General features: G+C 47.0%; 1 protein-coding gene across 1 annotated transcript in view; it reads right to left on the bottom strand.

Annotated features, from left to right (window-relative positions):
* Positions 1-1,377: 1,377 nt before the first annotated feature.
* The window catches only part of si:ch211-276f18.2 (glucose-fructose oxidoreductase domain-containing protein 1), a 28,089-nt gene continuing 13,642 nt past the window's right edge, over positions 1,378-15,824 (bottom strand). The window contains exon 2 of the mRNA XM_035414714.1: positions 1,378-3,252. Coding sequence (XP_035270605.1) covers positions 2,333-3,252 — 920 coding nt within the window. The 3' untranslated portion in view covers positions 1,378-2,332. The remainder of the gene's footprint in view (positions 3,253-15,824) is intronic.

The raw sequence follows: 15,824 nt of genomic DNA, 5'->3' as shown, positions 1-15,824 counted from the left end.
TGTTTAAACAAGACATTGTGTGCAAATGAAACAACAACAGTAACAGGACTGCTGTTAAATCAGAACAGGATCACTTAAGGAGTGGAATGCGCTATAAAAGCAAACCTTGACCCAATAGCAAGCTGAGGCCAGGTCAGGATATCTGTAAATCTCGATTTACAGAGCCAGTGCTTGGACATCAGGCAGGACCGGCACTTCCAGGGAGAAGAGAGCCAAACAACCACGTGACTTAGCGGCAGGAGCCTAAAGGAAGGCAGTGCATTTACACATAGAATGCTTCACAAATGTTCTTTTCTTTCTCGATCTTTGCAGGATACATTACTCAAACCCTGCTGTCTCATTAGCGGCAGCAGGCAGCCTGAAAGCTCACTGATGAATGCAGTCCATCCGTCCATGTTCTGTTCTGAGGCGCTCTGAGGAGACGCACACCGTCGGTAGCTACTTCTGCTTCGTTTTGGAAGCAAATGTTTCCTTTCAGATCTTCCATTAAGCTCCTGAAACGAGGTCACAGTGCCCTCTGGCCCTCTGTATTCTTACAGCATCTCTTAGGTGGGACAGAACGGGGCCACATTGTGGCCTGCATCGTCACAGTGGAGAAACACACTTAATCCTCAAAAGGAAGTAACCACAGGAGTCCCTTCCATTCACCTCCTCACACTCAATTGATAGAAATCAATTCGACAAAAATAAATACTATAACAAGCAGAGTGGGTATCAAATATTATTTCAGTTATGTACATCAAAACTTTTCATAAGCATTTTAAAACAAAAATACATACATGAACATCCACACAAAAATCCACACATTGGTTTCCTATGTAGGACTGTGGACTACGTAGACCCTGATGTGGCACACTTGGTGCGCCTACTTAATACCACGAGATGAACACTGAAATAAAATGGAAGAAAAAAATAAAATAAAATAAAAATCAATCTTTTGGCTTGTAGGTCAATGTACGCTGTGATTGGAAAAATAAATCATGACCTGCATCTAGACTTTTGCGTAAAAAGACGAGACGTACCTCAGTCCTCTACTTTAAAAAGAAAATCCAATTGTATTACAAATACCAAATGGAAACATTGTAACCATACTAATATACTGATTTTACAGTCATCCAATTGCACATCCAACTCTCTGATGTAATTTGGTATGGTTTAGTTTTTTTGCCTTGTTTTTTTTTTTTTTTTTTTTTTTTGCCAAATGCGGGCACAGTAGATGCAAGAAGGTGTCCGGGTCTTGTTGTTGTCCGAGGCAGCAGGGCAGCAGCTCTAGGCCACACCCGCGGCCAGTGGCCCCCAGCCAAAGCAGGGAAAGGGCGCAGGCTCGGTCTGAGCCAGCAGGTTTCACCCTCGCCGCTTCCGTCCCACCCCCCCCCCCCCCCCCCCCACCCCCACCCCAAGAACCTGGACAGTTGCCTCCAAGGCAATTACTGACTGTTTTACTCAAAGTATCTGCTGACATACAATAGGCTTTTTTTTAGGCATGCAAAATGCAACAGGCAGAATTTGCATCCAAATAGCAAGCTTGGGGAATTTCATTGAGCACTTGCATCAGGGAAAAATAAAAACGGGCCGAACGCGGCGTTTGACAGGCGGGACGCTGCCTGGAGCCCGCGGCACAGCGCGGAGTTGCACGCGTGACGACGGATGATTGCGTATATTGCATGTGAATATACTTCACGTTTTCAACGAGGAACAGACAGCAGGCACTCCCTCTGCTTCGGGAGGAGCGATGTAACCCCGGTAGGAAATCCGGCCCATATTTATTGCATACTTAAAACGGGAGAGCCCTACTAGCCAAACTATTGATTTTTCAGGTGTTTCGTTTGTTTTCCAGTACCACAAAGAGATACGGACACAGGACGTTCAAGCCAACAGTGTAAAACATTCACCTCCTCGGAGGTACAAACACGCACACTTCCTCATCACAGTTGATGTTCTTGACATTGGGTGGCATTCGAGGGAAAAAAAGCACAAGTTTGCCTTGTACGCTCCTACACATCACTGAGATGGGAGGGGCTGTAAGAATGGGAGGAGAGGGAAGGAGGGAGAACGTACTGCGGTTTACGTTTTCCAATCCCGAGGATCACCGAAGCTCCGCGTCGGTTGTGGGACGGGTGGGGCTGACACAAGAAAGCAGGCAGAACACCAACAAAGGGGTGTCCCTCCCTCCCCCCCAGTCAATCAGCAGAGAAAGGCTCACATGCTCCCACTGCTGCCTGATGCTCGGAATCCTGGGAAGGCCCTCCCAACGCACTTCCTGCGGCACTCGTGGCGCCAGACCACGCCCACCCGGCCCCGCCCCGCCCCTGCGGACGGCCAGCTCCCTGCGCTAGCAGTAGAGCGACATCCTGCTGCGCCTCATGGCCTCGCTGATCAAGTAGGCGGGGCTAATCTCCGGCTCCTCCGTCATCACCACGATGTTCTGCCACTCCCCGCACTGGTTGGACTTCTTGATGGTGTCCACCACGCAGAGGGCGTACAGGCAGTCCTCGAAGGTGGCGGCCATGGTGAGCGGCCGCCCGTCCCAGGTGCGCCGGTCGTCCTGGTCCTGGAAGGCCTGGCGCACGGCCTGCACCATGCAGATGGTGCCGGTGAGGTAGGGCGAGGGGATGTCGCTGAAGGCCTTCTCCGGCAGGTCGGCGTTCCCCAGCGGCGTGCTGTCCTTCAGCAGCAGCTCCCGCTCGGGGGCGCTGTTCTTCTGGCCGTACAGGTCGGTGCCGCTCACCGTCAGCCGGCCCACCGTGCCCACCACGATCACCTCCTGCCGGAACTCCCCGGGCACGTTGAAGTTGAGCGTCACCGTGCAGCAGGCGCCCCTCTCCAGCACCATCTGGAAGGTGCAGAAGTCGTCGCTGGTGATCTGGCGGATGCCGCGGATGTGGTCCGTCTGCTTGACGAAGGTCTTGAGGAAGCCGTGCACTTTGGCCGCCTTCTGGCCCGTGATGAAGGTGAGCAGGTCGATGATGTAGCTGCCCACCGAGTGCAGGCCGCCGCCCCCCATCAGGTCGTCGCAGCTCCAGTTGTACTTCTTCCCCAGGAGGCTCCCGCTGTGGACCTGGGCCTCGCACACCAGCAGCTCGCCCACGTAGCCCTCCTCTACCAGCTCCTTCATCTTCACGAACGCCGGCAGGAAGCGCAGCACGTTTCCCATGATGCTCAGCAGCTTGGGGTAATACTGTGCGGCCGACATCATGTGGAAGGCGTCCAGCGGGGTGGCCGTTCGGTCGCAGATGACGTTCTTGCCGATACCTTGAAAAGGAGAGAGACAGAGGCCACAGTGACTCCCAGCTCAGAAACATTAGGCAGTCACTTTGCCTCACAATGAAAGCAATGCAATCTGCAACAAGAGGTAAAGAAGATCATAAATCATAAAACTTCCGCTTCACACCATTTTCTCAGGTTTGTTGAAATTACATAAGATAAACAATAGGACATTTTTTCATAATAGCACGAAAATACTACTACAGCAAAGTACTGGCACGGACTATCAACACTTTCGAGAAGACAAAACAAGGAAAAGGTCAAAGCACATAAGGAATTTCACTGAGTAGGTCCTATTTTCCAGTAGGAACTAATCCTCAAAATAGTGACAAATTCCCATGATAAACAAAATACTAGAAGAAAAAGGCCCACTATTAACATTGTGCAAAACTAGTAGAGGAAAAGAGTAATGTATAACAGAAATGGCTGAAGAAAAAGAAAAAAATATCAGTACAACGCCAAACTGTTCATAGCTACAACCAATTATTTTAATTGACACATTAGATGGTGCAATTATACTCTTCATAACACTTTGAAAAACCTTTCAAAAATAAAGGTTGGTCAATGGAACAAAGGAACTTGGTGAGAGTCCAGACAGACTCTTAACATGTCCTTTACATGTTTCGCTCTAGTACTGAGAGTAGTAATGACGGCCATGGACGGACCAGATAATCAGCTTGCTCATCAACAACGTGAAGAGATCCTCGACTGTAATTGGCTGGGTCAACTAGAGGAGAGACGGATGGAGATTGGCTACCTTCATTCCAGTCTCCAAAACCAACACGCCCCAACGTGACTGAGCAAGCTCTTTTGGGAGGGAAGGCACGACTGACTTTCTGATACTTTGGAAAATAAATCTCCTTCTCTTTTTTTTTTGGCAGATTCAGGCCAAAAGAAATTTCTTGTTGACCCACTTCTCCTAGAGCCACTGTTAAAAAAATTCATGGCTCATGGGAAAAGGAAAAATGAATAAATAAAGCAGAAAGACTCGCAGCACTACGATGTGAGGGAGGTGTGTCCTGATGTCAGTTTGAGTGAAAGGTTCAGTGGAACACTTCATTTATTATGCCTGACCCCGGAGAGAAGCAGGGTCAGTACAGCCAGTGTGGGTCACAGCAGGGCATTTCTTCCACACGGTGAGCCATCGACTGTAAACACAACTTCTACTACAAGGCCAAGTCCACTTATCTAGGCATAGGCTACATACAAGCCTACAAAATACACAATACGCAGATATCTGTATTCAAATGCACTCATTTAAATGCCTACAGTTATACACAGTAAGAAATACTCAAGCATAAACACACACACACACAAGTGCACACAGACAAACAAAGAATGTAAGCGGTCAGTGCCCCTTGCCCAAATTTATCACTGCCCTTATAATTCCATAGGCTCAGAATAAACCATTTTCCCAGCATTGAAAAGGTTGCCATGACACACAAGACAGCACCACTAAGGCGGTAAACATGGGTTTTCTTCACTCCCACTCTTCACAGACTCCCTTGAATATGTAACATAGCAACTCTGGTGGCCCAAGCTGGTCAAGATTCCATTAATCAGCAGTACTCTTTACTGTGAACTAAATCTTGGTGTTCTAACAAGACCTTTACATGGCCTTTACCATGACTGTAGAATAGACAGCAGCTGCCTTCACACATGAAACTCAGAACATTGCTACATTAACTTAAGCTGAAATTTAGTGCCTTTTCTTGTTCACACAAGCAAGAACTATTCAGAATTTTGCTGGGTCGGTAGCATGCACACATGACGGTGCCAGTAATCATAGTCTGAACAAGTAGTTGTCAAACAGCCAAGAAAGTAGGTCGGAGAGAATAACCAAGGTGTAAAGGTACAGCCCCAGTGAGAAGGATTTCCAGCTAGCTTTCAAATTAAAAAAGTGAATCATAACAGCAAATGTTCTGCCATATTAGAATGTGGATGAACAACACTGGGAACTATGGTAGGCTATCATTTATTTGGTGTATGTGGTCCATTTCCTTTTTTTTCTTTTTTGCAGTACTTGGTGAAACAAGCCAAGTTCTGCATGCTCGGTTAGTGTTTCTACTTTGTTGACAGTTGAAGTTGAAACAGAACATTTCCCCACATGTTACTAGGTCTTAAATCACAAATTTCCACAGCAGCTTCCCCAGAATTGACTCTGACTATCATTCACACATGACCCCTAAATGGTAAAGTTCCGGAATATTGCTGGGTAAGGCTGCATGTGTGAAAAGGGCAACAGACTACGGAAAGGATGTTGAGGCATCCATTACTGTTGTTCATAAAAATATGGCCTTTATGGTTGAGTCACGAGGACTTAAGATCGATGGAGATGGAATTATACTTCTTTACAAGTCAACAAAAAAACACTAAAAGGGAAGACAAAACAGGTTCAGAAGAGAAGGGAGGCTTCCATTGGGCTACAGATTATCAGACTGTTCAAAATTACTGTAGGTCTAATGCTCAAAAATCCAGATGCAAAGAAATGAAATGAAAAAGAAAAATGTCTGTCCAACCAATTTAATTGGACTGTGGAGGCCAATTGTCAACACTGCACTGGCATATCTACAGTACTTGGGCTGGGAAACTGGAGATCAAGGAGCTCCTGGCAAACAGGTCACATTCCTGAAATATGCATGCACAAAGAGAGTAACACCAGGGGAGTAGGATCAGAGAATCGACAGCCTCTCTGTACCTAGCTGCCAATCAGGAGAGCAGGGACTCCTGGGAGCTGAGCGGGCGGCTCGTTAGCCTGCACACTGCCTGCAGGCCCTGCACTTCCTGCTGCAGTCTCCCGGGACCAGAGGGTTTGAGCGGCCAGCGCTAATGATGAGACCGGAGAGCAGCGGCAATGAGCCGCACACAACCGGCTGAGCCGAATCGCTCCGTTTCCTCCGTCTCTCTGCGACCAGCAGGAGAGCCGTCCGCCTGACCTGTACCGACCGCAGTCCGGCGAATCCTCCCCGTCTAAAGGTCCGACTGCGTCTGCATAAATTTGCACTGGCAAACAAAATGCGGGTGTCGGATGTGCCTTGCAGCTGAACGTGCGACCAGGTGCTCCAGAGGGAGGCTCATCGCCTCCATCGCGACTCAGCTGGGAGGTGGCGACACGGCACGCCTGCTGATGAGCAAACACCCCCCCCCAATTCCCACCGAAGAAGACTCTTTGGCCGTCTTTGAGGCAGAACAGACACAGAACGCCTCAGGCTAGTGGCTGATCGCTTCCTTCCACAATAGACCTGGACAGTGTCTTCCACAGACAGGCCAGATGATTTGCATGTGGGAGAAAAACGTAGAGCACACCACGTGCTGTCTTTTTTCAAACCAAAATGTAATTCCCTGGGCAGTAAACAAAAACTTGGAATGGATCGTGCCACTGTCAGCATTTCCAATTTCACAGTCTTGTACGCAATACCATGTTTCTGTCATTCTCATTAAAAAATTAGACGCTCACAGCGGGCCTAGGCATAGATAACTAGTGTTTGCTAAGCCAACGCCCATATAAATTTCCTAAAAGACAAAAATCACAAGCACCTGCAAGAATTTCAGTACACTGGAAAAAGTCAATTTTTTCCTCATCTGATTAAGGCATCATTACAGGCCAACATGTCTCCTGATGTTACGTCAAAGCATTTTGCGAGTGAGTGCTCTTAAGGATGTTACATACATCAATACCTTACCTTGCACAGTAAATGCACTATTCGCTGAATCAGACTGACAGTGGACTGACAAAGACACAGCCTGTGTTTGGGGATGACGGGGGGCCCAGTAGTGCCTGTCTTGCAGGTCCAGCTGAACCCCCAAGGCACCCCCCATAATGGATCAGAGACAGCTCCTGGTGGCCCTATGTGTTGTCTGCCATCAATAATTCAGTGGCAGCACGACCGCCGCAGTTCAAAAGCATTGAGCTGCTTCACCTGAGAGCAAGGACACCCTGCTGAAACCCCAGGAATCAGGTCAGACTGTGACCTCAAAGGCCAGCTTTGAAGTAACCTCTTTTTCTGCCTGGGGTATTTCAATTTTGCAGGACGCTGGGTAAAAGAAACATTCAGAAAATCAAATACTCCTCTAAAGGATGAGGACTGCCAATGTCTTCTGCATTAGCCACCTAATGGCGACTAAAAGAGTCTTATTTGATAGGAAATGCTTTCATATCTCCAGATATGTCTATGTATATATGTATGCTTGGTGCATGTTCAGTGATGTTTTGATGCTTGAAAAGGGCACAGAGGGCTGAGGCAGAGCATGTCAGTACTCTTCAATTAAGCCTGACAGGAAACATCGTACAACCAAGTATGCAAAATTGATTTTGCTCATACTTAACATAATTATCTCAATTACATAATTATCTTGCCTTACAACTAGATGCAGTAGGTCGAACGACGCAGTTACCAAGCCGGTTTCAAAATGGAAAACAGCCACAGAATTTAGCCTGTGGGTCACCTGCGCAATGCTGTTTCTCTGCAGACACGCAACCGGGAACCACGCCCGATGCTTCACTCGCCTGGTCACCCTGCATTCTCCGTTTGCATCACTCCCGTCTAGACAACGATATCGCAACCTCATACAACCCTTCCCAACTCCAGGTAAAAGCTAGTCATCATCGACTCATCACACCCGATGGAGAAACGGAATCATTAAGCGGATAAAAGAGGCTTGATCTGAACGCGCGTTCCATCCAAAGAGTAGGCTACACAATTTCAAAGAACAAGTAAACGATAGCGCATCGCCGTGTACGGATAAAGCAGAAACCCCCAAAAGGCTTCTAGCCACGAGGCACAGCGGCTACATCTTTCTTAGTAGCAGCTCGTTGCGGTTCCGGCGTTAATGCAAATGCTTGCTTAAATCACACAGCCACAACGTAAAGTTCTTACAGCTTCTGTCGGTTATGAAGCTCGTAAAAGACGTTCCCCTTTCCCCGCGGTATTCTTCTCCACTTTCTTGATGACAGCGGGCTCGTACACAGGCAGGGCCGCAGTGAATCACTGAGGCAGGAGATTGTGAATGTGCAGTTGTCTCCCCGTCACATCCCCATCTTGTGCCTTCTGAACAGTGATATTTGCACTAACTTTGCCCTACTCTTCTTTCGTTCCTAAAAACTGGGCCATGGAAAGTCGAACCATGCCTTACCCACAATGCCATGGGCAGAGAGGAGTTTCCCTTGGAAAATTACACTACACTTCAGCTGCGCAGAGAGAAAACACGGCTCACAGTTTGTTTGCAATGATGGGGCAGGTGGAGTCTCTTCTCCAAGGTAAAACACCTGACCTAAATACGACTGGTCTTAAAAATAACCACCGGAATTTACTTCCTCAAGAGGGAACAGAGCAGGCCAAACAGGTTCTCCCCAACTCCTCAAGAGTGTCACCTGAGGTACTGTATGCTCACAAAGAATTTCTTGCTGAAACTATTTCTTCCAGGCTTTTACAACTCAACACAATCTGATTAAGGGTGAGGGAGTATGTAGGTCAAGGTGAATTATCTAAGTGCCAAACCCAGTAAGACGTCACTGTGTCATAATGACAAAGACCCTGCCAGTGCTGGGCTTAGCGTAATGGCACATGAATCACTTCCAGGCTGCCAGCTCCCCGTACAGTATTTTAACAGGCAGCGTCCACAGCGCCACGTACACACCAGGGTGGCTGTCAGCTTGCCGCTGTGCCCCATGACTAATGTCGACGGGCATTAATGTGTGCGCACACGGGCTACCACACCCGCGCATAATAACAACACAAATAAAGCACGGCAGGCACACGCCTTAATGCACACGCACCCTGTCCGACGTGGGGTGGGGGTGGGGGGGGGGGGGGGGGGGGGGGGCGGAGGACAGAGGGAGGGCGGATGGAAAGCAGAAGGCTGTCTCTGGGATTGAATTACAGCTCCCCCAGGCAAGCAATCTGAACGCGGGCTGCGCTATTGATCAGCGCCCAGCCGCAGCCACAAACACAGCCTGGCGTTAGCATTCACTCCAGTGCGCAGGGCTCGCACATCAACTCCAGCTGCACGTTTTGTACCATACGGCCCCAGCTGCTGTATACCGCTAGTGCTGCGGCAATCGGTCCTCTCCTAATGAACTGTCGGCGTCCACCGATTACCACGCATCGAATCTGCAGCTCGGCTGAGCAGCTGAGCCCGACTGAGGAGCAGCTGGGGGAAACTGGCTGGCCGCAGCGCGATAACAGCCCCTTTCATCGCGAAAAAGGCACAAGGAAGGCTTTCACAAGCGTTCAGCGCTTTCCGCAAGGCGAGGGGTCAAAAGAGCCCGGTCGTTTGTCCGTCCTGATAACCGCAGTCAAGAGAAGGGAGCTTCCTGACAGGTTACGCTCCCCTCTAAAACGATTCCCCTGAAATCGCATCCCGTCCCAATCCCGCCGCTGGCCCGGCGTGTCGTTCGCGCGCGGCCTTGAGGAGAAGAAAGCGCGCTCTCTTATCTCGCAGAGCACACGTGCGCGCTGTGAGCACGGCGGCGATCCAATCTGACTAACGCCCAGCGGCCCAAGTGACCGCGATTAGGGCGACAGCCGAGAAAGTAATTATCATTTCCACTGGACCAGAAGAAACGAGGCTTTTCTTCTGTTTATTGGTAGCGCTACCAACTGAGGAGTTAAGAGAGGGCAGAGAAATTCAATATCTGATTAGTCAGAGCACGTAAAACAGAACAGCACGAGAAAATAGGAAAAATCCCCCAGAGAAATAAATGGGTCTGAAACACCCAGTACTTGTGATATATGCTTTGATAATCTGATAAATAATAATAATACACTTGAGCCATGGGAAACGAGCGTGATGAAAAGATCAATTATTCTGTCACAATTTTGCAATCAATAGTATAAACGATTGCTACCATAGACAAACAAACTGCAAATGGTTTCTGCCCCCGATAACGTTCAATACGCACATCCAATATGCACGTCCGTGTGGAGATTACTACAGTACCTCATCCCTTTTTAAAAATGGCTCCTTAGAGATAGGGAAAAATCAAACCTGCCATCTCTAGTCTGTTTGAAGGGCCACATAGCATGGACAAAATGAAACATACCAGTTTGTGCACAAAATCTATATGCGTCTGGTTAGCTATATTAGAACAAGTTAGATTACTTTAACAATTTGGATAGCAGTTGCCTTTATCAAGGACAACTTGCATAGCTAACAATTTCTCAATTTAAACAGCAGGATATACACCAAAATAGCAGTACATCCACACAGCAGTGCCCCACCTGGGAATTGAACCTGCAATCGTTGGGTTACAAGCACAGCTCCTTAACTACTCCTTATTTGTGAAAATACTGTGGAAATTATATTCTTGCTTGTCTCTGGTTTTTGCCGCTTGAGTGATACCGGACTACTCTTGAGCTAACAAACAAAAACAGTGTTTTGCTGACTAATTCCTCTGAATTGTTCTCCCCGCTACAGTCTTTGCTAACTGCTTTGCACAGGCGGACATTAGCATCTGAATGCACCCATGCCCTGTGATGGATGTGCCCATCTCTAGAGGGAAGGCAGTGTTTGCTTAACTGGCACTGAAACAATGAGTCAAAGGTACCTCTAATCGCACCGAGGGACTTTGGCAACCCATTCTCCACCCGCACCAAAGACAGTTCCTATCCAAAGGCTGATGATTTTCTTTTTATTCTAACTTTACAGAAGTCTCTCCTAGTGATGTAGCCAGCGGGTACAGCAATGCAACTTGTTCATTTATTCACCGCAGGGTATTAACATGCCGTGTTGTTAATTCCATTTATTCTATTCAAGGGCAGTGTTCAAAAAGTATATACTATGTTTGCCAATGTTGGATGAAGAAATGGTGGAAATGCTAAACACCCACTCGAGGTGATGATCTTTCTCAATTTCCCATGAACCCTCAGTGTGAATTCCAGACAACTCATTGCACACCTAACACTTCTGCTTTTTCTGCTTTCAGTCTTCTAACAGTAGAGACATTTTAAAGAGAAATGGAGAGCAGATTCTCTTGGCAGGAAACAAAAAGTTTCAAAATAAATTACATATTTATTTTTTCCATATGAAATTTTATTAATGTAATTCCTTTATTGCACCCATAGAACAAATCTGTATGCCTTAATGTCACCAAAAGGGAACCGTAAAGCTAAGGAGGAAATGCCTGTGTCAGACTGTGGTTACTCTGAAGACTAATGGTCATCAAAGCAGCAACACAGATCATTTGCAGTGTAGCTCAGCCAAAACTAAACAAACACAAACACTGACTTTAAAAAGCAGAGTTTGAGCACCAATTGGACCTTAGCCTGCAACTCCTGGAAACTAGCGAACACTTTCATCCACTCAGGAGCTGAATTCTACAGCAGTCACTTCGCAGCCAGACTTGACTAGCCCCTGTAGCATTTTTCAGTCAAGGGTATGTGACGTTTAGGTGTATTGTGGTTCCATTAAGTTCCAATAAGACTGAAGCACAAAAACACGATTCATATTACCCAGGTCAGCATTCAAATGGTCTGTGACAGTTCAAGTGTACAAGTATTCCAGTGGAGATAATAATTAACTCCCAAAAGCTGAATTCATTCTGATGTACCATGTCATATTTACAGAAGACGCAGGGTCTCTTGGACACTTTGTAGGACAGAAAGCTCCTCAAAATAATAACAGCTCAGGTATGCCTTGACAGGCAGGGTTAAACCAGGCACTTTTATTTCCCATTAGCGTCTGTTCATAAATGGCCTTGATGCAAAGGAGTCCATTAGCACACAGAGAACTGAGTCTGATGAGCCGGGGCATTAGGATCACTCCAAAGCTTTACTACAGCTAATGCTGCACAGTCACTCCCAGAGTGCCGTGAAATGATTGGCCTTTGGAGCCCTGCTACTAAACGGCGCACTGCAGGGAAGCACAAGGCTTTGATAACTGACCAGGGGCCATTACAGCAGGTGGAACACACTGAGGATCCCTGGCAGCTTCTGCACTCACCAGCACGTTCACAGAGTGCCCGCTGCTGAGGGAGGTGCTTACTGCAGTGTGGGGTGCTTCTGCTATTCTACAATAGTTGCAGGCCTGTGGCAGACTAGTATAGCGCTGTATGTTTTTCAGAGCAATTTCAATAATACCACAACGGTATATAGCACTTGTGCTCACACTGAAAAAGTGTATTTCAGCAAAGGCTAGATCTTGTGCCAGTTGAAAAAGTAGGTCACATGCAACGTGGGATGTTCCGTACAGCGGGGACTTATGTTCAGTTTTATTCTGGATGCTGCGTGGAACTTAAACTCCTGCAGGGGTGCTTTCTGAGTGCTCCACTCCGTGCTATTTGCCTGGCCTCAGATCGCCTCAAACCGCAGGCTGATCCATCGGTGCATTTCGCCCCCGTCAGCTGAGGCCGGTATCACATCCCGCCATTTCCGCCTCGTTAAACAGTAGCTCTACCCGCAGCAAGTCCGCTCGGACGATTCACGAGGACTTGAATAAAAAAATGCTTTCTATTTTCAAAGACATCCCCGTTCCTCTCGTTTCTCATGCAAATCAGAGGACAGGTGGCTCGCAGAATGCTAATGAGCTGCGCCTGGCCGTGAGCCATCTCCTTCTAATGTGCAGGTGTGAAAAATGTTAGCACAACAACATTAACATTGTGCGATGCAATACCAATCACAGGAGAGACCTGTGCTCGATTCCCACTCATTTACCCGTTTTCTTGCTCTGAAAATTTGTTTTGGCCTGACTTCTTGTGTCTAATTATCCAAAACATAAACACTTGAATCTATTTGAGTAATTCCACCTCCTAGGACTTAACAGAATCGTGACTTGAAAGAAAGATCACGACTTGAAACCTGAGGTTCTCGCATATACTTCACAGGTATTGGCTGTTTGAAGTGAGGCAGGTTCTCACTCGATTGTGGCCTTTTTCCCAGCGGTTGTCACTGATGACCAAGCCCGATAGAGCGGTTCACCGACTGAGGGCAGCAGCTTACCAATACGCTGCCAGTTTAAGGTCACTCACGGTTAATACTACTGACCATACGTAGAACAGAGCAGCCATGTGTCCTCCCTCATTCTTAGAGTACAATGCTGCTCTGTGATTCGCCAAGTTCCCTTAACCTTGTTTGACATACTGTATACTCGCAGGAAATATTTGGATGTTGTTTACAACATCATAAAAAAAACTAAAACCTGAACGTTTCCAGAAAAAGACACAAACACATCACCGTCTGTACACTCTTGTCGACTTTGTAGCTCTTCAGAAAACCTTACATTCGATTGGTAGGGACAAACCAAAAGGTTGTGCTCGTCTGATTGGCCAGGCCGGTCTTCCCCAGGAGACACAAACAGGATGAGCACATGCTGCTTTACCCCGGACATGTGACTGTCATTCACTTCAATCCTAATCTCATTTTCACATTATGATGACACTGCAATGGTTCAGTGGTCAGACAGCAGCCAAAGAGACTGGGCACTTTGTCCCCCATGGGGCGTTAACCTGCCCGAAAACCTGATACTGCCCTCATAAAAGAACCACAGAGCGCCTGATAAATGAGAGAAAAAAAACATCTACACTCGATTCGGTCATGAGGACTCGAGAAAATGAGATGAAAACAAACGAGGCGCTCTTTAGATACAGGGCAATTACTGGAGAGAGAGAAAAAAAAAGATGAAAAAGCCTCGCTATCAGACAGAATAACCCTTTTGGCACGAGTATGTTCTAATCTAATTTGAAACCACACGATTATTTCATACAAAAAGCTGCTCTCTCTCCCACTGCCTACTGTCTGATTTCAAGGATTTGCATAATTCTAAGCACGCCGGTATGTTTAATGGAAGTCATGAAATGGTCATTTACAATAATCAACGTCTTACTCTTACTCTCCGCGGGCCAGTGAAAAATGCTGAGCGGCAGGAAGCATCATCGCGAGGGGTCTGATTAATGAGCGCGGACATCTCTGTTGACTCACGGGGGCTGAAGGCAAAGTCAGAAACGGCCCGGGGAAAATATGGCCGCCGTGTGGCGAAGCGCTTGTCGGGCTCTCTTAAAAGAAGGCAACAAATGAACTTTTTTGGGGGGGAGGAAGAAAAAAAAAAACATTAATGGTTGACTGGGTCCGGTGAAAGAGAAGAGCCTGGGCAGGCCTCACACTGCGCGCTGACCCGCCCCAGGCGAGAGCAGCGCCGTCGGCATGGCGATACCCCCCTCCCCCTCGCCCTCCCCACCCCAACCTCACACCCACACACGGGGTCACACAGGGGAGGCGCAGGCTGTCCTTTTGCTCAGTCACAACCCTGTCATACAGGCACAGACGGAAAAACAAAAAGATGAGATGAGATGGGAGGGGAGGATGTGCTGAGAATGTGCAATGACACACCCACACAGGGTAACAAAAGGAGGCACTGACGATACACGCTTCCGAACAGAAGAGGAAGGTAAGAAACCAAATGCAGATAAAATCTAAGCCATGGAAGGAAAGCTAACGCTCCCCCAGCATCCTTGTGTTTTACGGGCTGTCATCACACCGTGTCTTAATGCGTCGCTCCAACAGGATTCTGAATATTATTTTAAGCAAGAAAAACTGCGGCGGAATAATTAATACTGTTTTTTTTTTCGACAGATATTTCCACTCTATAATTTCCCACCCTTTATCATAACAGGAAAAGGTTGACATCTTTCCATTCCCTGGAGATAGGCCCATTTTTAAATGTTTTTTTTCCCCCAAATCCATTAAATTAAGCTTATCTTCACTTCACTGGTCTGGCAGAGTTAATCTTATCTGATTCATCCAAACTGTTCATTTTGGATCAGAAATCAATTCGTCAAAATGAGTTTGGTCAGTGTTTGTGGCAAAAAAAAACCCAAAATGGCAGGGAAGCAAAAAGACGACGAACGGTTTGAGCGACGTCCTTTTTAGCGCCCACAGAAATGTGCGAGACCTTGACCTCAGCTTGCAGCGACGCTGCAGCGCCGCGTATAAGCAAAGTGCACGTCTGCCCTTTAAGATCAGGGGGCGGACCCTATGAAATGCGCATGAAGTGTGCTCCCAGGGTAAAGCCGACTGAAGTGAATTAATACAGGATGATGTTCAGACACACAGAGCTAGCGCTAATGGCCGTGTTTATTCCCCCCTGATAAACCACGATGTTTCGCCTCTCGCAGATGTCGTCTCAGAAGCTGCTTTTAATCCCAACCGCATTAAATTCCTTGCATTTTAATGGCCTTTCCATTTCAATGCAAGACACGATTAATATGCAAAAATGTTATTTAAACATGTAATATGTTTCTGGTGCGCTTTAACGCAATGTGTGCTTTATTTTAATTAGATTTTGTTTGATATTGTAAGCTGAAAGGCAATAATTCCTCAGGCGCCCAGAAGTATCCTGCATTATTCACAAACAAATAGTAAAAATCCTATCTTCTTTGCAATTTCCTGTCAATTCACTGCTGAAGCATGAAAATCTCATCTCAGTCATACTTCTATTTGTGACATATCACATCTGGAGTGGCTTGCACACATGCAGACGATGATTTAATTGTGGAATTCATATACCTCGAATCGTACACACCAAATTCTGGGGAGAATAAGCATGAATAATAGCTTGAAGAGTGCCAA

The sequence above is a fragment of the Anguilla anguilla genome, chromosome 4 (assembly GCF_013347855.1).
Source record: "Anguilla anguilla isolate fAngAng1 chromosome 4, fAngAng1.pri, whole genome shotgun sequence".
Taxonomy (NCBI): Eukaryota; Metazoa; Chordata; class Actinopteri; order Anguilliformes; family Anguillidae; genus Anguilla; species Anguilla anguilla.
This window is presented reverse-complemented; position numbering and strand designations above follow the sequence as displayed.